The following is a 27,805-nucleotide window of genomic DNA, read 5'->3' as shown; positions in this document are numbered from 1 at the left end:
AGGGTAGATTTAGACTAGGTATTAGGAAGAAATTCTTTCCTGTGAGGGTGGTGAGGCACTGGCACTGGTTGAGCAACCTGGTCTACCGGAAGGTGTCTGTGCCCATGGCAGGGGAGGTTGGAACTAGATGATCTTTAAGATCTCTTCCAACCCAAACCATTTTGTGATTCTGTGAATGCTGCATGTGAGCAAAGGACAGGTGGGACAAACAGTAGAAGTCTAGTGGACCACCTGCATGTGCCATGCCTCCTTCCACAGCAAAATGGAAGGAGGGGCAGAGATCTGCAGCTGAAAACTGCAGGCACTTCTCAGCCCTTTGATCATATTTGGTCTCAGTTTATTCTGTGCAGAGTGGAAGTAACGGTGTCTAGTCTCACAAGAAGACTGAGAAACCCATTAATAATTTTGGCAGATCCATTCCTAATGTGTTCCTATAGAGCCAGCCTTATGGATAAACCCAAAAGGAAATAAGTATCTTGCATTCAGGCCAGGAGATAGATGAGCATGCCTTAGAGTTGTACTCTACTACTACCCCACTGGCTAAGAAATACCATTCAGCTGCCTATATACTATTTGGGAAAGAGGGCTGAGTAAAATAGTAGATGCGGTCATGCAGTTGAGGTTGGTATCAGTGCATCTACTCAGAGCACTGGTGAAGACAGGTGCCATGGACATCAGAATACACTGACAATGTCGTTGTAGTAAAATAAATGGTGGGGAATCTAATGTGTGCATTCCCTGGAAGTCAAGGATATATGCCTTGGAAAACTTAGAGGCACTATTTTAATTTGAGATTAACCTAGAATTCTATTTAGTCGGTGCTGAATCTGTCTCAACAGAGAGAATAATTATCTGCTCCTTCAACACAGTGTTGAAAATGTATAAGCACTTTCAAGACCACAATCACGTATTCTAGTACTTAGTTGAATATGGTATTCAAGGAAGGTAATAAGACATCCCAATGTGTCTTATCTTCTCTCATAACTGTGATTTAGCTGCCTAATTCAGTAAGCTACCATTTGAGATAAATGTAACTGCATTATATTTCTTGCTATTTTTGCTAGATCTTCTGAAAGCTTCCTAATACCAGGTGAAGGGGGACAGATAGCCCTTCAGCAAAAAGAGAAGGGGTTTTGGCGGCGTACTTGAATGCCAGGGCTTCATTCTTTGTTCTTGCTTGAATTTCTGGACCTCTTTCCACCCTCCTCCTTTCCCTGATTTTTTTAAGGTGATCTCGTTTGTTGATTCCCTGAGTATTTCACACTGAGAACTCTCATGTTCTGCTTCTTCGGTGCAGGGGTCTCACTGCCCATCCTGCTACTAGCACTGGTTTCCCCATTGCCTGAAGAAGGTAATCTGAGGTGTGTTGGGCTGCAAGAAAAGATAGAAACTGAAACGTATCACTGATGTTAAGAAAACAGTTCCCGGAAGAGGAGGAGCATGGGCTGAGTATAGAAAAGGCTAGAAAGGTGCCTGCTTACCTTTCTCTTTTCAGGTCAGGCATGCTTCGTTGCTGTCTGTAGGTGGTCCTACAATGATACGGTGTCTTTTCATCTCGATAATTTGTTTCCCACTCCTCATTCAGTTATAGAGAGTGTCGGGAATTTTATGTGTGATTCTTCTTTGGAAATGTAAATATATTTTCATTTTAAGGAGCTATTTTTGAATTTGTGGTTTTCAATGCAGCTCCAAATAAATGGAGTTTCTAAACCACCAGGAAGTTTCCCTATGTTTTCAAGAACTTCCCAGTGAGTTGAGAGCTGGTGTCAGACTCCAGCCCTTGCTGGCTTGTCCCAGGAGTGAAGCCCATGATTTATTAATAATGCAGCTGAGGTTCCAGCACTGCACTGAGGGTGAGTAAACACTCCTCCTCTGCAGAGGGACTAGGCAGCGCACTTTCCACCTCTGCAATTACGTGAGGTGTCCTTGGCAGTTTGTGTGTTTAACTCAGCCCTTGCTTTTTCCTTTTGTTTGTAAAGCTGTTGGTCGAGAAAGCGTGCAATCCCCAACACGAAAGAGGTCCAGCAAGCCACACATAGACTAGGAGCCCTGATGTGTCATTTGGGTGCAAAGTGGCCTGTCCAGGGTGAAAGGATCCTGTGAAGAGTGGCAGAGGGACTTGCCAACAGCAGATCAGGTCACCCCTATGAACTGCCCAGCAGTTCATGGTGTCTGGGCATCCAGCTCGAGAGCTGGGGGATTTGACACGCTGGTAGCCAAAGTGTGTCCTCGCTTGCTTCTGGCCTGTTAGATCTGTCCTTCTCTGTAACACAACAGTGGGGTCCCTTGGTACATAAGGGACTTGCTACATTATGCTGATGATCTTTTCCATATTGTGGGACTCTTGCAAGTAATGGACCTTTCCCAAATCTCTTGATTAACTGCTACTCTCAAATGAAACATCTTCTCAAGGCTCCCTTGGGAAGGTGACTAGCTGAGGAGGCTAACAGTGCTTTCTTCCCATTTCCTTCTAATCTGGTCAGCCAGGCTCCTCACTGTCAAGGCATGTCTTCTGCTCCTTTTTGATTCCATATAATTGATTTTATGTCTTTTTATGAGGGATGTTAGTATTCCTGCTGTGTTGTTGAGAGAACCATGGTCAGCATACCAGCCTATTGCTTGGTCCTTACTGGGCTGCTCACTACTTGGCCTCACTGGCATCCCAGTAGTAAATACCTGTCCTCACTTCTCACTCTTTTTTAACCAGGTTACAGTGGAAGACAAGTGGTATGGATGTTGGAGGGTGTAGTCCATATGCTGGGACATCGTGGCTTTCCTTCACAGGCCACTGAGAGAAATAAGATGTCTCAGGGCTTGACTGTCAGTTCTGCAGTTATCTTTGCCTACCTTTTCACTGCAAACTCAGGCTACCTTTCACTGCAAACAGGTGTTTCCAAAAGAAGGGAGTTCAATCTCAGTCCTGTTTGTATGAGCAAATTTGCATTAAAGTCAGCATACATGTGCTTGAGGCTTTTATGGGAATTGTAAAGGAGGCGAAGAAGGAGGTGTGTCAGGAAGTGGCACCAGGCCATGCCCGTATTCTTGCTTGGTTTTCTGCTGTTCTGCTACACTGCTGTTGCCTTTTCTCTTGCCAGGTGACATGCAGTCAAACAACTTACCTTCCTTTACTGGCATAACTTTCAGAATGGCTGGTTTTGTCTGCTCTTGAGATACTGATAAATGTTGAAGAAAATTGCCCCTTTCCAAGCCCTTATCTTCTTTTACAGTTTAGTCGAGTTAAATTTAATAGTGGAGTATGTTGTTTACCAGCAGAAAATCCATGTCACCTTGAGTTACTGTGTGGTCCCACCTGCAATTTACACAGCTCTCTTCTGACTTCGACAAAACCACTCTGTCCTTGTGACGAGTGGGTGCATTAAAGCTGCCCAGCCATCGGTTAGCTGTATGTAATGCTGTATTGTGAGACTCCATAAAGGTTTTATACTTTTTTTCTGTAATGCAGGAACCTGCAAATACGTTGGCTGCTCTGAACAGGCAGAGCTGGAGGGCTTCAATCACCACTTTGCTACTGCAGCCTGTCTTGAGTTGCATGGCAGCATCTAGACCTTCCATGGGAACTGTATGTTGATTAGAGCCTGCACAAGGCATCCTGTGAAGAGTCTCACCACCTATGTAATAGAAATGAGACATTTGAGGAATTTTAACTAAGCAAGGTCACACTCCCCTCCGCCTTCTTCGTGTTTGTTCCGTAAGGGTCTTCCCCTCTTGTTCCATGGAACTTGCCTCTGTGCGTTAGAGGGAAGATTTATATCAAGAGCTGTCTACAGTTGCTTGTGATGTACCAATCAATGCTGGTAGGGAAACATGAATCTAAATAAAAATAACTGGTTTAGATTTTGAGTGCCAGTGATGGGAGGAAATAAAAAAAGAAAAAGAAGCTTTGTAATTGGAGAAGAAATAATCATTATTTTCCTATTATTCTCAAATTATTTTCAAGGCAGTAAACACAAAAATAAAATAAATGGATGCTGGTTTAAACTGTTGTTTCTTTATCTGAATGTTTGTTGTCTTATTTGTTAGAGGCATTTCAAGGATATCTGTCAAATGACTTACAATTTCCTAAGTGTCCTTTTTTTCAGCGTCTGTAATACCTGCTTGAGTTCTTTCTCTTCTGAGCGATTTAGTATTGAGTACACTTCCCTTGATATTGTAAGGCAAATTATTAAACCATTCTCTACAGCCATCCTTCTCAACATTTGTTTGAAAGAGCATCTTGAGAGACTCTGAGCTCTTTGTGCATTGCAAATGTGCTCTTCAGTAGAACATTTGGTCTTTTTCCATTTAAATAAATATCTCCTATTAAGTCTTTAGCGTTAAGACTGACATTATTTCAACACTCCATCTTTTTGTAAGGCTTCCATTTTTCTTCAAGATTTTTCTATTTTTTATCTCAGTTACAGGCAGTTCTTGTTCTCTAACTTTATGAAGAAAATGATCATTTGTATTTTACCAGCTGTTAGTTTCTTACAAATAATTGAAATCATTAGAAGAGCAGCTAATGGGTTCTCTTAGGCTGTTGGGAGCTGAATCAAGCTGAAGTCACCTGAGAATTTTTTGCCTTCTATTTCTTTTCAACTTTAAAGTAAGAAAGTGAATTTGCTTTCTATTTTCTCTTGAAACGGAAGTGCGTAGGTGCATATAAATATGTATGCACACTCACTGACTTGGGTGGGTGGACTTGCAAGGTGGCTTTAGAAATACAGAATTAATTTCTCAGCCGAGTTTTCAAGTTGGTTTTGTTGGTGGCTTTTGTTTGTTTTTTGGTGTCTGGTTCTGAGTTTTTTTCCCCCCCCAGGAAAACAGATCCAACAGTTGAAATACAGGAGATGCTTGTTTTCTTAAATACATTTTTTCTCTTAGGTCTTTGTGCTGGTAGAGTGTACAGCAACAAGTGAAGGTTGAGGCATTTGAACTCTCCATCAAAAGCTTAATATTTCTCTTATTAGTACAGTTTGGTCCTTTTGAAATTATTTTTCTCAAATAGTTCAAGTATGTCTTATTTTCAGGATAAGGGATCTATTCTGATCTCCATTTTTTTTTTCTTATAAATTAGATGCAATGCTACTTAAGCTAAAGGAATCGTGTTTTCCTAAGCATTCATATTTGCAAGTCAACATACTCTAGATGTCAAATTATGCAAAATTCAAAAAACGTTTGAAGCTTTTCTGTATACCTTAAGGAAGAAATAAAATGCTAAGTTACATTTTAAAAAATCTATGACTAGTCATTCTTGAGGCTTAACTAAATCCCTTAAGTCCTTGCACATATGCTTAACTGTGGGCATGTGTAGTTCCAGAGATTGTGTGAGATGGTACAGACTCGCAACAAGTGCAAAGGGAATACTTTAATGGAGGTATCTGGTTTTTTACTTTCTGCATAGGAAAATTGAATTCCCTCATTGTGATGCTAGATGGAAAATACTTTTTACTCAGTTCAAACTGAATTCTGGTGGTTTTCCTTGCCTTTGAAGTGCTGCTGGTGGTTGAGCTCTCATGTACCAAAATATATATAAAAATACATAAATGCAAGCCCTGTAGAACAAGAGGAACCATCCCTATCTGCATATGAATAGACAGTTGGTGTTTTCTTTATTTTTATTTTTTTCCTTTTTGCTATTTCTGCACTTGAAAAATAACATGTGAACTGGATGTTTGGGGGTGGTAGCGCTAGTGTGGCTGTCTATGCACAGGAGCAGAAGCTTAAGTACCTCAAAATACCCTGCCCTCCTATTGACTGGGTCTATTTTTAGCCCCAGGGAGCCCGGGATTATTGGAATTTAGAAGCTCCTGGTTTATGCAATGGTGAAATTGTTAAATTGATTGGGTGAGGGCACAAAGCTTCCCAACCAGACGTTGCTGAGGAGTTACTGAGAATGAATCCTGAAGGAGAAGAAATAGTTTCTGCTCTTGTCGGAAACTCTTCCAGAGGATTATTTACAGCTTAGGTACCTCTACAGCTGCTGACTCTGCTGTCTCTGTGGCTATTCTTGCTGTGTGCTGCCACCGCCCCAGGCAGTGCCCTGTGCTAGCTCTTACTCTGCCAAGGTTTGAACAGTATGTAATATCTCCAGGTACCTAATAATATCATTGCAGGTGATGTATAGCTAACCAGCATGCACACAGTTGCAAGTGCATTAGTTTATTAAAATGCGATCTGATTTTACAAGCATGTTCAAGTTTGCTAAAGCTGCCTGATACAGAAAATTGCATTTTCTTTTTGTTTTTTTCCCCTGTAGGAGAGGTGATTGTGGCATCAGATGATTACTACTCTTTAAAAAATACAGGGTTTGGGGTGTATCATTTCTAACTCCAGCAGATGTTTAGATCTCAGAGTCTCTAACAGGAAACCAGAAAATCTTTTTGCCCTTGTAGAGCCAATTGCTCAGTTGCTTTCTAAAAGGCATGTCTTAGAAGTCATATGCCTTATTTTTTATTGGTTTTGTTCCATAAGACAGCATATTTAATCCTGAGTGATCATACAGTTTCATCTGCATTTGTTAGGTTTAGCCTGTTTTCTTAAGGAAACAGGTTTTGCATAATTGCGCTATCCATATTCTTGCTGGCATCATCCTCACACCCTAATAACTTTTGAACACCCTGGCCCATTTCAAGCAAAGTTGCTAGGAGCAGACATCTCAAAGACATATCGCAAAGTTCTTATTTGTTACGCAAAAATCAGTGTCTGGGTAGAAGAGAGAGATCCAAGTTACTACCAAGTTAAGGAAGAGGCTAGAGCATGCACTGAGCCGCTCTGGAGCGTGGTCTGTTGGCCACGTGCGCATCTTGGCTGGCCCTTCAGGATATGCACAGCTTGAGCAAGTTATATTTATCATGTGAGTTGTTTCCTGGTCTATACTTAGGAGAGGTGGGAGGGTGTTCTGGGGGAGAAGGATGGAGGGAGGCAGGGTACAGGAGAAAGCTGGGAGTCAGATGTTAAGCTATGCTGTGAGGAGGGGCTCTGTTATTTCCCAGTACTTATATCAGTAAATCGCATCAATTAACTTTGGATTTGTATGCTTAGCTTCAAGCTGGACTTTCCCCATTTCAATTATTTAAAGAACATATAAATAATTTGATCAGTTTGGTGATAGATAACACTGCTGTTCTGGTAAAGCAGGTAACCATGGCTGCTGTCTTCCCAAGGGATGAGGTAAAGCATAGAAGGAGTCTTAGTTTAGCTGGTATGGGTTAAAAAATCATAACATGTATCCCTCAGGGTACAAACCTGAGACAGGCACGCTAACAGAAGACAACGTGACGATGTTGCGTGCTGATGCTCCTCCTGTAAGAGCAGCCTTCAAGGACAAGAAGGTTGTCTAAAGGTGCAGCCCAGCTCCTCACAGCAGTGCATGGTGGGAGGACATGAGGCAGCTGGCATAAGCCGAAACTCGACAGGTTGAGACTGAGTATAAGGAAAATCATCCTCACTGAGAGGACAGTCAAGCAGTCGATTACATTGCTCACAGAGGTTGTGCAGGCTCCAGCTCTGGAGGTATCCAAGACCTAGCTGGAGCAACCTGTCTGACCCCAAGGCTGACCTTGCTCTGAGTGGGTTGGACTGAGGACCTCTTGAGTTCTCTTCCAACTTGAATTATCCTCTCCTTTTGCAGCAATAAAACCCAAACCAACAACAACACCCACCACATTATGCTGCAGAAAAGTGTTCTACAGCAGTTTGGGATTGCTTGTATAGATTGGGGCTGTTACATTTAATAGTGGGACTTTTATGATAAGAAAGCTAAGAACTCATTCCTAGGGTTTGAAGAAAGAGACCTTCCCATTTCTCCTGCTTAACAGTACTCTGAGAACACCTTCCCTAATCTGGCCCTTTCTGTCTTGACACGTGGCTTTTGGGATGTGCTCCTTTAATGGGAAAGCTTGAAAAGCTGGGACTTGATGAATTAGTGACCTTCTGTAGAAACAGGTAGATGGGGAAGCTGAGACTTGACTTTGTGAGGGGCACATGGTATACCCATGGCCTGCTGTCTGTTGTGGTGGCCTCCTGTTCTCCTCTGTAATAAACCCATGGGATTCTTGCTTTGTATGTATTAAAAGCAACAACAAACCAAACCCTGTAGCGTGGACAGGCCTGCAAGGGTTTTGATCGAATACAGTAAATGGAAGGACTCTTCTCTCAAGTAACAAGCAATAGAACAAGAGGTAGCAGCCTCAAGCTGCTCCAGGGGAGGTTCAGATTGGATATTAGGGAAAATTTCTTCACTAAAAGGGTGCTCAGGCATTGGAAGAGGCTGCCTAGGGAAGTGATGGAATCACCGTCCCTGGAAGTGTTCAAAAAACTCTTTTGATGAGGCCCTCAGTAACAAGGTTTAGTGGAGGACTTGGCCATCCTGGGGTAACGGTTGGACTTGATGATCTTAAAGGTCTTTTCCAGCCTAAATGGTTCTGTAATTCTGTGATTCTAATATGTATGAACCCCCATCTTAAAAGCAGAACTCAGTACCTGAGACAGATGTTTGTGGATGCATTAGTTAATTCTCAGCTTAAGAGATAAAAGAAACATTATTTTGCCTTGTTTTCATTTTTAATTATTATTCAAACATCTTATTTTTGTGGAAAATAATTTTATTAAGTGAAAGCTAACTCATTATAATGCATAAGCAATTCTCAGCCTGGGCCTGGATGAATTATTATTGTTGTTACTCTTAGAGCAATAGTGCAATACTGAAGAAAGCTGTAGGTTTGTAAAATATTCAAGGCGGAGATGTGGCCGTGCAACTTGTTGGCAGAAAATGGGCTTTTAATATTTTAATATGCAAAGTTATGGGGTGTTACTTCTGCACTTGCCTCATTTTGCTTGTTTTAAAATAATAATTCTTAGCACATACCTGAGTTTTTTTAATATATTCCCATCTGTGGGCTGTCTTGTGCCATTGATTTTAGGCACTATTGTTCTTAATAGGGAAATGTACTGATTTAAAAAAAAACCTCAGTGGTATGACATGGCTTGTTAAGAGATGTGATTTTGATATTAAGCCATTCAGGCAGCAGTTTCCAAGACCCCCTGCAGAAGTGGGGCCTCTTGTTGCTGTGCTTGGGTAATGGGCACTGGAGTCATCTGAGTTGCCAGGTCCTTGGTGCACATTTTCCCTCTCCCACTTCTTTACTGGAATGAAGCCTGTGGCGTACCCCCGATGCGAGACACAGCATGTTCCCAGTCTGGATAATTAGCAGTCGAAAAGTCATTCTCTGCTAAAACCTTCCATTACCTGCCTGAAATGTGGCCCTATCCATTAGGCTAGGCTAGCTGTAAAGGACAAAAGCAGAGAAATAAAAGGTCAGAGGTAGGTACCATCCTTGCAGGATGAGGGGAATAGCGGAGTGCTGGGAATTTAATCTGATGTCTGTTTGTCTTTACTACCCATTGCAGATAAGGACACAGCTCATTGAAAGCGATTTTTTCGGGAGAACTCGCATGGGAAGTACACAACAGCTTATGATGTGCTTGTTGATAACTTCCACTTCATGAGCGACAGGAGTTTCTAGGGACCAAGTTTCAAACCAGTCTGTCTGCACCTTCAGTTTCAGGACTCTGACTCATATGTGGAAGCAGGTTAAAAGTTGTATGGAGCAGTTATTTTCCATGCTCCCTGCCTCATCCTGCTGACAGTTTGTGCCGCTGTGCGCCGGGGGGACTAAACGTCTGTGGAGAAGCTCCTGAACAGCTGGGGTTTTAAGAGCTGTAAAGAAACAAGCCTCGCTTCAAAGGCTTGGTACTGATGCATCCTAAAGTTAAAGCACTCAATTTTGTCTCTGAATTTGTTATGAGGTGCCCTGCTAATACAGTAGCTTTTTCAAGAATCCAAAGCGGGCTGTTACGTAGATGGTTACCGAGCCAACATGTTGAATACCCCTGCGTGTTGTGTGCCCGTTCTGCTGCTTGGTTGATATGTGATGTTATCTCAGTTAGACTTCGTATTTGGCTTTTTAACAAACAAAGAAAAAATCCAGGGTCGCATTTGACTGATGTGGCACTACGAGTTTGAATTATTACTCTTACAATGATCGGTAGTTGGGAATCAGACTGATTCCTCTCTGAAACAGATCTCACCAGGATTTCACAGGCACATGGGGCATTTGTTAAAAGAGGGATGAAAACTTGCTTATAGGCATTTTCTTGCCACCATTGTAGGACCAAAAAGTGAAAGCTGGTCTCAGAATTTAGGTAATTTTGGTAGCAAGGGCTGGATTAATCTGGTCGCTATTTTCCGTGCTCATTCCACCGCAGTTTATTTTGGGTCATTTAATTTCAACAAGGCTTGATCTGTTTACAGCGCTTTCTATAGGAGCATGACAGGGCCACACAGCTCTTTTATAGCACATTCACTGCGAAACAGGAGCTCAAAAAACTAGTAAAGGAGGCACAGACACGAGTAAGTTCAGGGAGGACAGTACATTTTTGTATGGTTGGATTAGTTTGGAAAGTTTTCTGAAATAACCAGTCTTTTGTGCACCGTGGGTTGCTTTGCAGAGCTTGAAGTGATGGTATGTGTTAGCCATGTGCTTTCATTGTGGAGGGCTGGCTGAAGGCACTCTTCAGGCTGAAGGTACTTCAAAAGCCACTGTGGTTGAGAGCTGCTCTCAGTCCTTACCAGAGGAGCACTTTTGTTTCCATAGGCTGATACTTCCGCTAGGTAGAGTAGTTTCTTTTTATTTTGCCGTTTTAATTTTCAGGTTTGCTATATGAACCATTCATATACAAAATAGACTAAGGTTAAATAGATCTCGGTTAAAAACATCTTAATCAGTTTGCCTCATCAGCCAAAAGAAAAGAATGTGCTCATTGCCTGTGCTGAACATGCCCCAATTTAACGTTATGAAGGTGATGGTGGCCTTGTTCTCCCTAAATAGAAAAGCCAGCCATCTTCTCTGTCCATCAAATCATGGCTATTTCTGGTTCTGCTCACGCCAGCTGATGAAGTAGCATTCATTTTATGTCCTTCATTGAACGAGGCAGCATTAGTGACTCGCACAGTGGAAATCAGAGGGAAGGCATGATGTCCTGAGAATGGCTGCATCTATACTAGCAGATATAAACAGCACCAAGCACTGCTCCTGAGAGATGAGACTGGTGGTTTTTTCTTAAATTTTTAGCTTTCTTGAATTCTTCTGGCCTCTGCCATTTAGCATACTCCAGGCACAGTTCACAAAGAGCTGTTCTCAGTAGTTTAATAGTGTGGTAATAGCTGTTTGCCTTCCCATCTGCCTCAGTGCAGGAGAACCTTCCTGAATGTGTTTAAGTCACTCCTGCGTAGGTAGTTAATACCCTCATAGCAGATTAGAGGCAGAATCAGCAGTGTTTTGATGTCTGAGTATAAAGTATAACATGTACACTTGTTGTTCTGGGACATTTGAAGCATACTGAAGATTTTGTAGCAGTGTGTATGTGTGGGTATGCATACACAGAGTCAGTGTACATGTGTACCCTGTGATGTTCTTGAATAGGGATCTTAATGTTTTCTTGGCTATAGGAGGATATTCCTTCTTTGGCTCAGATTGTAAAGCCCTTATACCAGTGAATGGAAAGCTTAAAAAGCACATTTTAAAAATGTCTCAATTTGTAAGCTTACCTTCTACAAGTTGAGTGTGTCAAATGCAGCTTGACTAATGCTGTAGTGACCTCTGGTCACAGCTCTTAAAATTTAATGTCTGTTTGTGAGCTGTGTCATCAAGGAGCCTCTGATCTCAGCAGGTCCTGCCTTGCAGCTGCACAACCTGCTGGTGCACCTTACGATTTCCCTTTCTGGGGGAAAATGTATTGGTGTGTCTTATGCTACTTTACCTACTTTTTGGTCAGCATGCAGTGCTTGTAGAAGTGTGCTCCATGTCCATTTCATCCAGCACAAGCCACATCAGAGGTGATTACCCACCCATATTTTTATTGTCTTTTATTGTCTCATAATAGCCTAACAATTCCTGCTTTCAGGTTGATCCGGGAGCTCTCCTTTTGCTTAGGAGATTCAGCTCCATGCACTGCTTCTAAATTCAGGCTGCAAAAGTACTAGCTTGACTTTTGTTCTTCTATACTTGAATGGAAATAATTCAAAGTTATGCTGATGTAATAAAAACAGGAAGCCAGAAGGCAGTGAGTTGGAATAAGGGTGAATGTATGAGAGAACACAAGCAGAGAGTACCCACTTTAGATTCCTACTGCCATGAACACAGAATTATTTTTTAATATCATGTACTTAAAATGTGCCTTTTGCTCAAAGAAGGTTTTAATTTTTGCAGTTAAAGAAAACTTAATTGGGCAGGGTCTTGCAGAATTATTTTGGGGACACTATATAAATACATGTCACACACAAATAAACTGGAAAATCTGGTGGGAGGTGTCCCTGCCGATGGCAGGGGGGTTGGAACTAGATGATCTTTAAGGACTCTTCCAACCCAAACCATTCTGTGATTCTGTGATATTAAAAATAAAATAAATTTGTTATTCATAATGCAATATTAATTATATTTAATAATTTTAGTTATTTAATCTAATTAATAATATCTATGTTAGCATAACACCAGGTACTCTAACCAAGATACCATGAGATGTAGTTTGGGCAGTCTGGGTAATGCTCAGAGTGATGGCAGTGATCTGTACTTAACAATGAAAATGCTGTTTCAAAATCTCTCCTTTTTTTTTTTTTTCATGGCTAATAGCCTTAATGATCAGTCAGAAGTAGTGGGCTGAGGCAGAGCTCAAGGCCATCAGCTCCTCCCAGCCTGCTACACAGTTCCCAGGAAACACCCTGTATTTCATTAGTTCTTGCTTAGTTTCTGGTGTAATATTTTGCTTGAAGGCATTAAACCATCATCAAAAGCAGCAGACTGATTAGCGTGGCTTCTTTTCCAGGGTCGTTGTACAAGGGAGAACTGCAAGTACCTTCATCCACCAACACATTTAAAAACTCAACTGGAAATCAATGGCAGGAACAACTTAATCCAACAAAAAACTGCAGCAGCAATGCTTGCCCAGCAAATGCAGTTCATGTTTCCAGGGACACCGCTACAGCCAGTGGTAAGTGTATTTCTCTGATGGTGTTAATGGTAAGTAAAGTTGAAGTACAAGGACTATATTGACCTGCAAAAGTTCTCTAAACTAATGTCAATAAAAATAGTCCCCATTCTGTTGACTTAAAGAATTGCTGAGATCCTAGAAATATGTTAATTTATAATTTACATTTGAAGATGTAATAAAGTGCTCCTGCGGATTTGATACATTTTTTTTATCCCAGAATAATTTGCACTTTTTTCCTGTTTTGTTTTGTTGGGATTTTTCTTTTCGTTCATTCAGTTTGTATCAGGTTTAGTCCAGATTAGTGACATTTTTACCTGTAATCCTTCTGAAAGTGAAAATTTGCATAGTAATAATACTTTGCTAGTAAACTATTTGAGTGGGAGTCTGTGGGTTTGACTGGTTTAAAACAGTATTTAATCCCAGGACCAGGAAAATAGGTCATTATTCAGGGTAGCATTTTCTTACTTACCAGAGAATTGCTGGTGCATGCATTTTACAAACTCAGCATTTTATCTTAAGGTAATGCGTATGGTGCCTGGGACACTTCAAATGCAGAAGGTGATGTAAAACTGGTCTTGCATATATGAGCAGCACCTTTGGATATACATTAAGATGATCGTTGCTCTGGACTGCCCTTGCAGTTGAGTTCCTCACTGTACCAGGCTTCAAAAGTATGGTTAAGCAAGTAATCTGAATTAGACTTTACACACATGGCTGCTAATGAAGTTTTCTTAATCTGAATGCCTAGTCTAAGGTATCTCACTGGAGTGGGATTTCTTTCTCTAACTTGAGGCATCTGGAGTCTTGGCATCACCTTCTATGTAGGGCTTCCATGGTCCATTTACATTTTATCGAAAGTTATAGGCAATTCTAATTACTATTTGCTTGACTTGTTTCAGACATCTGCATTCAGATTATATTATTTGGGCTTTTAAGTGCCTTTGTCTTTCCATGGGCTATCACAGGAGCCAAGTGTAAGCATCTCAGAGAAAGACACCTGTAGCTGGTAACAGGACGCTCACCCCAGGTGCCCTTTTCAAATGTGTTTTTACATTTGAAACATCTGCTATAAGCTGGGAGGCATGAACAAAAATTGGGTGTCAGGAGTCCCTGGATTTCTGGTACATGTTCATCAAAATGTATCTTGGTATACTGGCATAATGTGTTTTCATATTTCCTGTGCTTTTACTGCTTGAGTTTTCACCAGAAAATTTTTTGATGAAGTAATAGATTCCGCTTCTTAGTAGGATAAGAAAAATTGAAGTGGCAGAATTATACTTTTTTCTAGTCACTCATGTCATCATTTGAAGTTTACAGTTTCATTGACGTAATGTCTTCTGTACTGACTGCTGTGATAAAAGTGCCGTATTTTGTTTCTCTGTCTCACATAAACTGCCAGATTAAGATGACTCAGCCTTGACCAAATGGATAAAAAGTGAAAGAAAATTCCACAGAAGCCATTTGACATGTGGTTTTGTTCTTAAAATTATATCTGATACAAAGCTGTTATTTATATTTTATATAACACATATTGTCCTTGACATAGTTGAACCGTTGTTTCATATAAATGCTCATTATTACCCTCTAAAGTATTTAGCTCATACTTTATATATGAACTGGGCTGTTTGATACCAAACAGTTTTGATCTCTGATGAAAACAGGGCAACATTCATTTTTAACTCTCTAGGGCAGGTAGATGCCTTTTCCGTACGGTTGGGTATTCTGGCTAATCTGCTGCTCAAAGCATTGTCTTGGTACTAACTCACATTCATTTATAATTAGTAATTGGTCCCAAATTAAAAAAAAAAAAAAAAAACAAACCAAAATAAAACCAGAAATAAATGTTCTAACTCGTATGCTTTCTCTTTGGTATTTTCTTTATACTGTGCATGGCTTTCTTCCTTTTGCCAGCAGAGTCCATGCAAGCCACCTTGATGTGAAAGACGCTCCTCCTCCTTTAAGTGTTTTTAAGTTTTTCCATAGTGTTCTGCTGTTGTGTGGTTCATTTCTAGCTGCTGGCTTATTTGGGAACTTAATTTCTGACAAAGCTAATTTGAGATGTGTCCTGTTTTTCCTTATTTATAATTACAGCTTTTCTCTCTGGAGTAAATGTCAGCTCTTGCAGAACTAAAGTACTTTCCAGATCTGACCATGGTCTGACCATGGTGATGTTCTTCCTTCACCACCCATGGAGCTGGTGGCAACAAGCCTACCATTTTTCCTTGGTAGTGCTGTGTTTTAGCATCACACAAGTGCTCTTTCTTCTGGTCATGACTTCACTGACTCGCTGTAGGAAGGCATGAAACAGATTTATAGACCCGTATCATTCCTTCCAATCAATTTTTTTCGTTAGATGAACTCTAGCTAAGCCTGAATAATCCCTTTCTAAATATTGTGTCCAGCTGAGATTATAATATTTATTCTGCTTGCCACTGGTGACAGCTGAGCAAACAAACATTTGCAAAGGTGAGGTTTTCTCGATGTGTGAGCCAAAGTAACATATAATTGCAGGAGGTGGCAAAATACAGCATGCAAACAGAAGTTACATGACAAATAGCTTGTTATATATACTCTTATTAGAAATACGTCTTTAATATAGTTAATAATGCTTCATCTGTGAAATCTGGTACTTTGAAAGATAGCCTGTTTTCCCAAGAAAAACGGGTATTGAGAAAAAAGCAATAAAGTCTATGTTATTTCCACTCTTAGATGTGTAAATAAGCCTTCAATGTAAGCTGGACCTCCATAGAGATTCAAGTTCAAAGTACAACTTCCTTTGCATCAGCAGCCTCTTTTCCAATAACAGAGCTACAAAGGCGGTTCTTCTTATGCTGCTGGAATATGTAACATGATTAAAAGAAAAGAGAATGTTGTGTGTTTTGGCAGCTGTCTGTAATCTTTTCATTAAGAAAATGAATCAGTGCCAGAAAGAACATGCAAAAGATGACTAGTAAGCTCTTCATCTTGGTCTGTGTTTTCCTTTTGCAGCCCACATTTCCAGTGGGTCCCACAATAGGAACGAATACGGCTATTAGCTTTGCTCCTTACCTAACGCCAGTTACACCAGGAGTTGGCTTAGTCCCGACTGAGATCCTACCCACGCCGCCTGTCATTGTTCCTGGAAGTCCACCGGTTTCAGTCCCCGGTTCAACTGCTACCCAGAAACTTCTCAGGACTGATAAACTGGAGGTACTGTAGACACCGTGATGACTAGAAATACATCCTCTGTTAGGCTGTGTGAAAGAACCTGGAGGGACCAACTCTCTTGTTTTAGAAACGATGCTTAAATTTGGTTGCTACGAATAAAGACCTTGTAACCAGGAAGGATTTCTACACTTGCAGCCAGGGGTAATTAAACACTGTTATTTTTAAGGTAGTGCATTTGCTCAAATTTAATGCATGGACATGAACATGAATTTTCATCTTTCATAAAGTTTATCTTCTCCAAGATACCTGAAGTGTACATGCCTGTAAAGGTACGCCTTGATGAAATATCTAACAAGCACATTTTTATTGCAGTACTAATTCTGTCCTGGGTCTTATGCATTGATATGAAGGGAATTTTATAGCAGTGTGGATGTATATTAGGCCCTTCAGCCTCAAGCTACAAATGGAGGTGTTGAATGTTACCAACCCTGCAGCAGGCGGGAGCCAGCTACATGCATAGCCTCTCTGGTGTTGATGGATCTCCACATGGCTTGGCTCAGTGGCATCTGTGATCCAAGTACATGAGAAGGCCAAATAGCTGTTGCAAAAATAAATGTGCTTTCCCAAAAGCCTAAGCAGCAGTGTCTAGAGCACGTTTCTTCTTAGAAAAATGAGCGTGTTCATTCTGCCTGGTTTTGGAAATTATTTTTAAGGATGCTGTCCGTCATTTTGTTTGTAGACTCCATAAAAAATACAATGCATCTGATGCATATCTTCCCTGGGTCTCAGCAAGAGGAAGTCCTTCCCTACCAGTGGAGCTGCAAGACCATAAAGTATAGTCAGAAAGGGACTGAATATTTTGTGATTCCCAGCTAGTTTGGCAGGGGCAGTTACCTCAGTAAGTATCCTTCTCAGGTGTTTTCTAGACAGGAAGAGGGAAAGGCTTTTGGGAATGCTTCTGTTACATGTCAGGTTCATTTACCTGTGGTACCACGGAGTTACCTGAAGAGCCAAGCACATAACGGTGAAATATATGCATTTCTGTCTCCCAGAAGAAGATGAAGGGTTTATTAAATTGAATTCATGGAAAAACTTGACCTAAGCAGGGAATGGGGGCAGGTCTGTCTTTTGAGGGTGCGGGGGTCTCCCTGCTCTTTCCCATTGCACCAGGCTCTGCCCCTGCAACTCGTGTTGTTTTGCATGTAGGTGTGCAGGGAGTTCCAGCGGGGAAACTGTGCACGTGGAGAGACTGATTGCCGCTTTGCGCATCCAGCAGACAGCACAATGATTGACACAAACGACAACACCGTAACCGTGTGTATGGATTACATAAAAGGTCGTTGCATGAGGGAGAAATGCAAGTATTTTCACCCTCCTGCACATTTGCAGGCCAAAATCAAAGCGGCGCAACACCAAGCCAACCAGGCTGCAGTGGCAGCCCAGGCAGCTGCGGCAGCTGCGACTGTGATGGTAAGTGCTGGCATATATGGCTGCCTTTTCTTTGACAGATGCTCTTTGATGCCTATTTTGCTTCAATTTAATGCTGTTTGCTTATACTTTCTTTTCTCTTTTGCCTCTTTTTTCTTTTTTTTTTTTTTTGGTGAAAGTTAATATTTTATAAAATTATTACTGTTGCTTGATGGGAAGAAGCACTTTTTGATTTATGCCCTTATTTTGATGCTGTATTTCTATCTAAGACAGTGAAGCAAATGACACTCTATACCACTTCTGTTCTCTGCCTTGATTATATGTTAGATTTATCATTAGTATTTCCAAACAGAAACAAAACCATTAAGCTTCGATGTCCTCTGGAAAACAGGGGCACATATGCTGGTTTAGCTCTTTTGTGACAGATACCCATGTGGAAATTTGGAAGAAAAGGAAGAAAGCAAAGAGAGAGCTTTTGCCTCAGAGATAGGTAGTAGAGAAGAAACCTGTATTAAGATTCAATTCACCTCACCTTAGATGTCAGTTGGATGTCTGAGCCTGCCCTAGACAACTTGGTCTCGCTTTTCAGGTAGGGAGAAAAACCAGCACATTCATCTGATCTACCATTAGTGCCTGTCTGAGGATGAGAAAGAAGTGCTATCTGTAGATACACTTCTATTCCTGCTGACTAAAAGTTGTTGCCTATATCTTTTTCAACTTTGGTTAGATGAATTTTAAGCTTAGAGACTTTTCTTGCTTCCCCCACTGTCAAGGCCAAGTTATTTGAATCATGGGGTTTTAAAGTTGTAAACTAAAATGGGAAACATTAAGAAAAAGCCGAGTAACTACAATCAGAAGTAAAGAGATTGAGGGCTTTCTATTTTCAGATATTTTAAGCTCTCACTTGAAACTGTTTGGACAAGTCAGCCTATCTGTTTACCAGTATTGGACCTCTCTTACTGTTGCTACCAGGAAAGCTGATAAATTTAAAGATTGTATTGGTAAAGTTCAATAAATCGAGCATGCAGGATCTGACTTGGGAGACAAAATTTTGCTGGCAGCAAATCACAGAATCATTGTCCTCATTGCTGGCAGTGGATGAATAATTAAGCAGATGTGGTTTGTGGACTTGTGGGCAGTGCATACAATAGTTACAGACAATACAGTTATTCTCTGGGTAAAAAGCCTACCAGAAACACAATACAGTACAGTATATAACTACCCCAAGCTATTGTATGCAGCAAATTAGCAAAGGGTGGACTTTTGAGGGACAAAGGGTAAGTTATGCAAGAAAGTAAACCAGCAAACAGAAGAACGTTTCTTAAGTTTTAATGTGCTTTCTCTTATAGTATCCCCAAGCTGTGTTTCGAATCAGGTGATTTTTAGTTGAACTTTCCTGTGTTTGCATAAATTGAATACTCTCTGGAAATTAAAGCAAAGGAGATTGGGTTTTTATTCTAATTAACTTCTATTGTGCAATATTTTTTGTCCATTTAGAGAATGTAGTATTTCTAGGCAGTATACTAAGGAAGAAAGGAGAGAGATGAGGGAAATCATGGTTTTGCGTTTCAGTAATGGTTGGATATGTATCCTGTGATTTTTAATAAGCCATAATTGGAGTTGTATTAGATTAAAGCAAGATGAAGCATCTTTGGAACATACAGAATTTAAACGTTAGGATTCTAGTGTCACGGTAGAAGGCAAGGATCTGTAATTCAAGGTAACTTTTTTCCAGAAAAACATGTACAAAATACTTTAATGGCATATTACCACCGAACAGAAAAGATTCTTTACAATCCCATTATTTGTGTTTAATATAGATTTGAAACCATCAGATAGGGTGAAGGAAAAATCACTGGAATAGCAATAACAACAGAAAAGTGGTAGAAAAGACACATGCCTGCAAGGCCACCCAAGAACAACCAAGGATACTCAGTTGAATGCAGAGAGGAAAAGTAAGGCAGAAATGCAAATGCTTACTTGTAAGGTTCACTGTGCAGGATGCTCTCAGGTTGCAATTGTGGCTAAGAGGTTTTCCTTCCTGGGGCAGCTGGCTGCATTGCTGTGGTCCAGGGGGTGCTCATACAGGTGAGCACTGCAGATAGGGTTAGAATGCTGTAGGCAAAGCTCATAAGACCACTGAAGGTCAATGAATTCTGCAGTCTGGGACCTTGCAAAAAAGTCCCTCTCTGTATTTCTGTACACTGAAGTTTAGGAATTTTTACTCAGCTAACTTAGGTGGCCTCATCATTTGAAGTAAAAAGAAAGGAGAAAGACACTGTGAAAGAGGTTGTAGACCATGCAGCTTAAATGTGAAGTGCATTAGGAAACAGTTTCATCTGTCATTATACTTGGGGAGTTCCAAATATTCATACAATGCATCAGAGAGCATAAAAAGTCACTGAAGAATGTACAGCCTAAATTAAAATGTGAATTCATAGTTGGTGTTGGAAGGGGTCTCTGGAGATCACCTAGTCCAATCCCGCTGTTCAAGCAGGGTGAGCTAGAACAGATGCCCAGGATGTGCCTAATTGGCTTTTGAAAGTCTCCAAGGGTGGAGACTCCACAACTTCTCTTGACAACCTGCTCCATGGTTAAATCGTTCTTACAGTAAATAAAAATAATAAAAATCTTAGTTTATGTGGACTTTCTTGTATTTACATTTGTCCCCATTGCCTCTTGCCCTGTCACTGAACACTGCTGAGAGGAGTCTGGCTCCATCTTTACTCTCTCATCAGGTATTTATATACACTGATGAGATCCCTCTGCATCTTTTCTTCTCCAGGCTGATCAGTCACAGTTCTCCAAGCCTTTCCTCACAGGAGAGGTGCTCCAGACCCTTAATCATCTTTGGGCCCCTTTATGGGACTGTTTTCTAGTATGACCATGTCTTTCTTGTACTGGGGTGCCCAAACCTGGACATTACTCTCCATATGCGGCCTCACTAATGATGAGTAGAGGGGAAGGATAACTTCCCTCGACCTGCTGGTGATGCTCTTCCTAATGCAGGCCGGGATGTTGTCAGCTGCCTTTGCTATGAGTGCGCACTGCTGGCTTGTGTTCAATTCCTGGTGTCCACGAGGATCTTGAAGGCTTTTTCTGTTGAAACTTGGTGGCCCCCAGGATGTACTGGTGCATGGGGTTGTTCCTTCCCAGGTGCAGGGCTTGGTATTTCCCTTTCTTAAACTTAGTGAGGTTCCTCTGTGCCTGTTTCTCCAGCCTTTCCAGGTCCCTTTGAGTGGCAGCACATCTATCTTGTGTATGAAGCAGTCCTTCCAAGTTTTGCAGCACTAGCACCTGGCCTCCGTCTGGGCTTTGTGTTGCTGATCACCTCCCTTTGAGCCTAGCAGTTTAACCAATTTTCAGTCCACCTCGCTGTTTCCCATTTAGCCGTACTAAGTAAGTTTGTGAGGATGAAATGGGAGACAGTTAAAAACCTTTTTGAAGTCAAGAGAAACAACATCCATTGCTCTCCCCAAGCCAGTCTCATTGCAGAAAGCTGTCAGGTTGCTTAAACACAGCTTCTCTGTCATAAATCTATACTAACTACTTTCCATCACCTTCTTGGTTTTCATGCTGGAGAGGGACTCTTCGTTAGGGACTGTAGTGATAGGACAAGAGGTAACAGGTTAAAACTTAAACAGGGGAAGTTTAGATTGGATATAAGGAAGAAGTTCTTTACTGTGAGGGTGGTGAGGCACTGGAATGGTTTGCCCAGGGAGGTTGTGAATGCTCCATCCCTGGCGGTGTTCAAGGCCAGGTTGGACAGAGCCTTGGGTGACATGGTTTAGTGTGGGGTGTCCCTGCCCATGGCAGGGGGTTTGGAACTAGATGATCTTAAGGTCCTTTCCAACCCTAACTATTCTATGATTCTACGTGTTTGGAGATTGTTTGCAGGAGGATTTGATCAATTGCTTTCCCAGGGACTGAAATGAGGTTGACCAACCTGTCATTCCTCAGTCCTTACTTCCTGCCCTTTTTGAAGATAGGAGTGTAATTTACGTTCTTGAAATGTTTAGGACCCCCTGCCCCAGTCATAGGGACCTTTCAAAGATAACGAAGAGTGGCTTTCCAGTGACATTGGCCAGCTCTTTCAGCACCCACCAGTACATCCTGTCAGATTATGGGTTTGTGTACATCCATTTTGTTTAAATGTTTCTTACCCTCCGAGGGTAAATCTTTTTCACTTCAGACTTTCCCACTGGTCTTCCACTGGCCTGAAGGCCAGTCTTAGAAGTAAGGAGCTGGAGGTGGAGGTGATGTTCAGTACCTCAGCCTTCTCCATGTCCTGTGTCACCAGGTCGCGTGCCCCATTCAGCAGCAGCCACACATTTTCCCTTATCTTCCTTTTGTTGCTGATATACTTGGAGAAGCCCTTCTTGCTGTCCTTCACATCCCTTGCCAGATCCAACTTTGTGTGGTCTTTGGCTCTCCTAACCCATCACTGCATGCTCAGGCTGTGTCCCTGTTCCTCCCAGGCCAACAATCTCTGCTTCCACCTCTTACGTGCTTCCCTTCTTGTGTTTGAGTTTAATCAGGTGCTCCTTGCACATCCCTGCTGGCCTCTGCTGTGTGGATCTTGCTTGTGTTCCAGGTGACACTATAGCTTACCAGTGTCACATATGGCAGACAAATACTGTGCCACAGTATGTCTGATCATTTGTATTACTATCTTAATTTTCTTTCTGTAGCCTTTTCCTCTCAGTCTGTAGCTATTGATTTTTTGGTTGTAGGAAATCAAATATTGAGAAGGAGATAACCTGATGGGACAGAAAGAGATAAAGGAGGTTTTGCTATCAGGACAAAATGAAAAAAAAAAAAAGAGAAGATGGGGGAGAAAAATGGGCAGTTGGTCTGAAAGCCTGATAGAAGTGGGAGGCTACATGGAAACAAGGTTGACAAGTAGGTTTAGAAACACATCAAGTTAAAGGCTTCAGTTTGGGAAAACTATGAGACTGACCTTACTGTGCAAGGTGAGGGGAAAGCCAGCAAAAAGGTTTGAAATAGGTGAGGTTAAGAAGATCATGGAGAAGAAGGGGAGCAAGCAATCATAAACAGAGATAATAAGTGAACAAATGAGATCAGATAAGATCTGCATTTGGATAATAAAGGTCATTGACTGAAACACTTTACTCTTATTGATGTTTAATTTGTGGACTTGATCATGGCACAATGCTGCATTCAGTTGTAATGCTTCACCTCCATGTAGATTTTCATCTGTGATGGATGCAGAGTGGATCTGAGTCTATGCCCTGTGCTGATGGCGTGATGTCCTCCATGGGGGTACCCATGGTTGGTACCCACATGTTGGCTGCATAGCACCCCGAAGAAACACAAGAAGGCTCTCCAGATCCTCTTCGCACCAGGTGTTTATTGTTATGTCCAAGTCTCGGACCCAGGCAGATGAACAGATCCTGTAGACCAGGTTAAGTAATCCAGAAATGTGCTGAAAGAGAGATGGGTAGGGCAGTGGGAAGCCTCATGGAATGTAGGTGCCACAGAGACAGGAAAAAGGAGTAGATAAGGTGAGGGCTATCCAGCAAAATAAATTCCCAGTTCGTACTAGCTAATGCTGTGACCATGAGCTGTTTGTAGGCATTTTGTGCCTTATCCTCTCTTCTGGGTTTTTTCACTTTTGCTCCCTATTTCCACATACTGATGTCAAGGTAGACATAATCTGCGTATCCTGAAAAGAGCTAAATACCAGCCTGTGTTTAAAAAACAGAAATAAAAATTCTGATTTCTAGGTAAATCTTTCCTTTCTAAAGGTTTGTAAGAATTATTAACACTATAAAACTAGAAAGTAATATTTCATATGAGAAAATTCTTTACAGAATGCCATCCTATCAGCCATAAGTTTGATCTTACAATGGGAGTATATGTAAATGTAAATGCTTATGTATTATGCCTAAATACTTTATTAGGGAAAAAAATAATGCTGGACTAGTATCATAACTCATACATTAATGTTTGCTTATGAACTGGAAGCAGTATTTTTACTCCCTGCTCCCGCAGGTTGTAGCAAAATTTAGAAAAATATGTTTTAAATTCTGAAATACTTTTTTTCCTCTCAATATAATGTGGTAAGTTCCAAGGGAAAAAAAAATCTACAAAAATGACCCAGCTGTAGGGGAAATAAAGGAATTAATGATAAGTTAGTGTGATACTATTTATTCTGCTTTGTATTGGAAATGGAGAACCTCTCTGATTTTGAAGCCCAAAGCTATTGAATGATTGCACTTCTTCCAATTAGAAGACCCTCACCTTGCAAGCACTGATATTAATAGCCTTTGTAATGCATTGCAACTTCCACTAGTGCTTTGTATTTGAAAAAGTAGCCTTTCAAATTGATTTTTTCCGCTTTAAAATATGACTGAACTAACTTATCAGGAATTCTTATAAGCTTATCCTTAAAACTTTCTGCCTCTCTGTGAAGTGTTTATACGATGCTTAATAGTGTCTGCAAGCTGCTGTTTTACTCAACTTTCCTGAATTTCAAACATCTATATTTTACTCTCTTATATGCTTTTAACTAAGGTATAGTAGATGCATTTTTGCTTCGGTACTAATTCGAAATGTAATATTCATTTCTTTAGAAGACATTTTTGTTGTTGTGCATGCCTAGTGTTTTGTATGTTGTATATTGCATTCAGAATATTTTTTTCCTTCTCACCTATCCACAAATGCAATGCCGTTCCCATGATGCACCTCTGCTTGCTGTTTACCTGTATGTTAATTCGCTTGAATCCCATTGGCCCACTGCCATCATGTGCTCGCTGCCTGTTATTAAAAGACTCAGTCGACTGCCAAAGCAATGAAGCGACCTCTCGAAGCAACTGTAGACCTGGTACTTTGACCTTTCACCTTTTGCTTTGCATGTAGCTTTTGTTTAATTTCTTTTTATATTATTTTATTATTTTTTTTTTTTTCAGAGAAGCAACTAATGAAATTCGTATCGCTTTACTTTTTGAACATCAACTGGAAATGATTTCACGTACTTGTTAATTTACCAGAAGCTCTATTTATCCATCTCATTCTCATATGTAATAAACGCAGATGATTTAGTTTGGTTCCTAACACAGTTTCATTTTTTTAAATATCCTCTCATGAAAAGTCAAATTGAGATAAAACTGCTTCTGTAATTGAAAACGCTTAATGTAATCCATTAATCTATATAATAATAGGAAGCGATATTTAAATTTTAAAAAGCAAAAATACTTGGCAATGAAACACAAGTGGTTTTTTCTCCCTGTAATATTTGAAAACCTATTTAAAGACAATGCCATTTTCGTTGCTTTAAAGGCCTTTCTTTTCAGTAGTTGTGCTGCTACAGTTTTAGGTTAATAGTACCACGCTTTTGCTATCAATAACAAAATTTCACTCATTTTACATTGCTGTGCTTTGAGTTAATATGCATGGCAAGGCATCTTTAGCTGCTTTAAAAAATAATAAGTTTCTGTATTTATGTACGTGTTACGGACACCACCTTAAAAACGATGCCATTTTAACTAACTTCCTTATTTACAGGCCTTTCCTCCTGGTGTTCTTCACCCTTTACCAAAGAGACAAGCACTTGAAAAAAGCAATGGTGCCAGTGCCGTTTTCAATCCCAGTGTCTTGCACTATCAACAGGCTCTTGCCAATGCTCAGTTGCAGCAACATGCGTTTATCCCGACAGGTATGTTGTACCCACATTGAACCAATTTTGTGTTACTTAGGTAGCCTCCATGCCAGGCATTTGCACTTAACACAAGGTTTTATTATGCTCCCTGCCCTGCTTGAGATGAAGCCTGCACAGGTATTTTACACATTGGTTTAATTCCTCCTGCAAAGTACGGGGATTCAAGCAGCAATTTCAACATGACGCTAGGCTACTTTTCACATTTATAGCCTCTTTCATCATTGTCCAGAGTTGCCCCTTTTTTCCTGCCTGAAATTGGCTGTATTCTGACTTTTACCTGCGAGTGCTCTCCTAGGAGATGACAGTGCCAAATTCCATTCACAAAAACGCTGGGAAAAGCATCATGTTTCAGGAATGCCATGGGAAATGTGCCATGGCCGAGGCGTATCCTCCTGCTCCCTTGGGTGCTGTTCTGCAGCTGTGGGGGTTACCCCATCTACAAGAAGGGGAGCACCAGCCGTAACCTTCCAGTCTGTACCTGTGTGGAAGCACTGACAAAGCACTTTGCTCCCAGCAGCTGCACTGAAAGGCTTTGAGGCATCAGATGCGTTTTCATGCATTTCGTTTGGGGATGCCACCAGCACTTTTCCTAGCATTTGTGGCTAATAGCTGGGGTCGTAATTCTTCATAGGGGTGATCTAGAGAGGAGCAGACATAATTTGCATTTCAGTGCTCAGAACTATGTAAAAATCAGAGCATTCAGAAATGGCTTGAACTGCATGGTGGCTGGTGGCAGGGCTTCTCTTTAACACGGTGAGAGAAAGAATGTGCTAGATGCTTGTATAAACAGTAACAGCATAATCCTCTAAATTCTGCCAGTCACCCCAAATCCAAACTTCCAAAGTATCCTGCCTGATGAATTCTGTGCTTTCATTTGTAATTAACAAATTGCATATTTTAGTATCAGAATGTTATCAAGTGTGAACTTCCAGAATCATTTAAAACTATGTGTTTGCAAATGCGCTTGACATTTCAGCGATGGTATTTTAGTTTATAGAAATAATGTCGGTTAAACAAGGAATAAAATGCAACACATGATGATTTCCCGATCTATCAGCATTCCCATATGTTTTTAAAGATTAAAAACAAACACAGATGGCTTTGACTTCATGGAATTTTTCTGTAAGGCCTGAGTAACAACCTTGGAGCCTGCCCCTGTATTTATAATAGTAAGTTATAGCATGCCATATTTTTAGCACTTTGGTGCACCAGAATATCTGAGGCAGAAAACATACTGACATTTATGGGAGTGTTTGAAAAAAAGGAATTAATTGTGAGACTGCCTATTTGGACATGAATGGAAGAGTGCCCTGTGCTTACAAACATGCAGAGATTTCCTCAAATTTATTTTAGTTTGTAACCCTAAGAATTTGCAGTATGGTATGCATTATTCCTTCTCTTAAGCACTCACTCCCTTTCAGAGCTTATCGCTATTATGTGCAATTACCAAGGTTTTAAAATTAACTATGGAAAATACAGTAAACCTTTTTAAGTGAAATAGCACTTGGATATTTTCCAGAGTTTTGGAGTGCTCATGCTTCCTTAAGTAGCTCATTCTGTGTGCTTTTTATTGTCAATTACTCTTTCCAACCAATCAGTGGTTGTAATTATAGTTTTATATTACAAATTTCTGATGGTAGGAAGGGTGGATCTTGGAAAAAAACCTTAAGGGCCATGTTGTTTGCAAGCCCCGACACAAGCGCATGAAGAAAGAAGATACAGAGAGCTAATGTAGCAGATGGAGCCCAAGCTCAGAGTAGAAAACCTTTCTGAAAGGGCTGAACCTCCTGGCCCTTTTCAATGCCATAGGGCCTATAAGGGATGTTAGAGAGAGGAGTGGGGTATGGGGGGAGGTTAGGAAAGGGGAACCCCCTCTGTGTGAGCGGGTGTCATGAGCTTTTTGTAAAGGTGTTACCTCTGATAGTCTCACATTTCCTGGGCAGGTTGGATTTGGTGAGTGTAAGGGCTGTCATGCCACGTAGGTCTGTGGATCAGTGCATGACGTTATCTGTTGGATTTTAAATGATTATGTGATATTTTCTGAACTGGTAAAATTTTCAGATGTGTTCCTTGTGTGTGTGTGTGTGTGTTGTTAAATTTTAAAAAAGTTTTGCTGCTGGAATATATATAAAACTTAATTGTTTTATATAACTTCTCTGCTTTCTTAACCACTTGCTCCCCTAATAAAAAGTGTGGGGCTTGACTTAGCATGGCTTACCTCCAAAGTTCTGCACTTTGTTTGTTTTACATCAGTTTGATTGCTTTGTCACCTTTTCCTTATTGTTTGGTGAATGATCTTGAAAACAACAGATCTTTTCTCTCTTCCCATTGCTGTTTGTTAGTATTTCTATAGCCTCTAGAGGAGGAACGCTGTGTATTCTCTGGGGACTGTTCTTGGGTAAGGTCATTCATAGTTGCACTGCTACTGCTGTGGTCCGATAAGGGTCTGTGGTAGTAATGAAGCAGGAATCATAGAATCATAGAATGGTTTGGATTGGAGAG

The 27,805-nt window shown here is 40.8% G+C and overlaps 1 protein-coding gene across 30 annotated transcripts in view; it reads left to right on the top strand.

The window, feature by feature from the left end:
- The window catches only part of MBNL2 (muscleblind like splicing regulator 2), a gene marked incomplete at its 3' end in the record, with an annotated part of 70,680 nt that overhangs the window by 24,328 nt on the left and 18,547 nt on the right, over positions 1-27,805 (top strand). For 5 of the 30 annotated variants that reach the window (XM_080613324.1, XM_080613308.1, XM_080613325.1 and 2 more), the window contains exons 2-5: positions 12,883-13,047; positions 16,036-16,236; positions 17,401-17,664; positions 25,150-25,300. In XM_080613324.1, coding sequence (XP_080469450.1) covers positions 12,883-13,047; positions 16,036-16,236; positions 17,401-17,664; positions 25,150-25,300 — 781 coding nt within the window. Of the gene's footprint in view, positions 1-12,882; positions 13,048-16,035; positions 16,237-17,400; positions 17,665-24,415; positions 24,470-25,149; positions 25,301-27,805 lie in introns of all 30 variants that reach the window. The other 25 variants (XM_080613319.1, XM_080613297.1, XM_080613299.1 and 22 more) reach the window with 16 other exon arrangements.

Source organism: Psittacula echo (genome assembly GCF_963264785.1).
Source record: "Psittacula echo genome assembly, chromosome: 3".
Lineage (NCBI taxonomy): Eukaryota > Metazoa > Chordata > Aves > Psittaciformes > Psittacidae > Psittacula > Psittacula echo.
The sequence above is the reverse complement of the archived record's forward strand: the minus strand, read 5'-3'. Positions and strand labels throughout refer to the sequence as shown.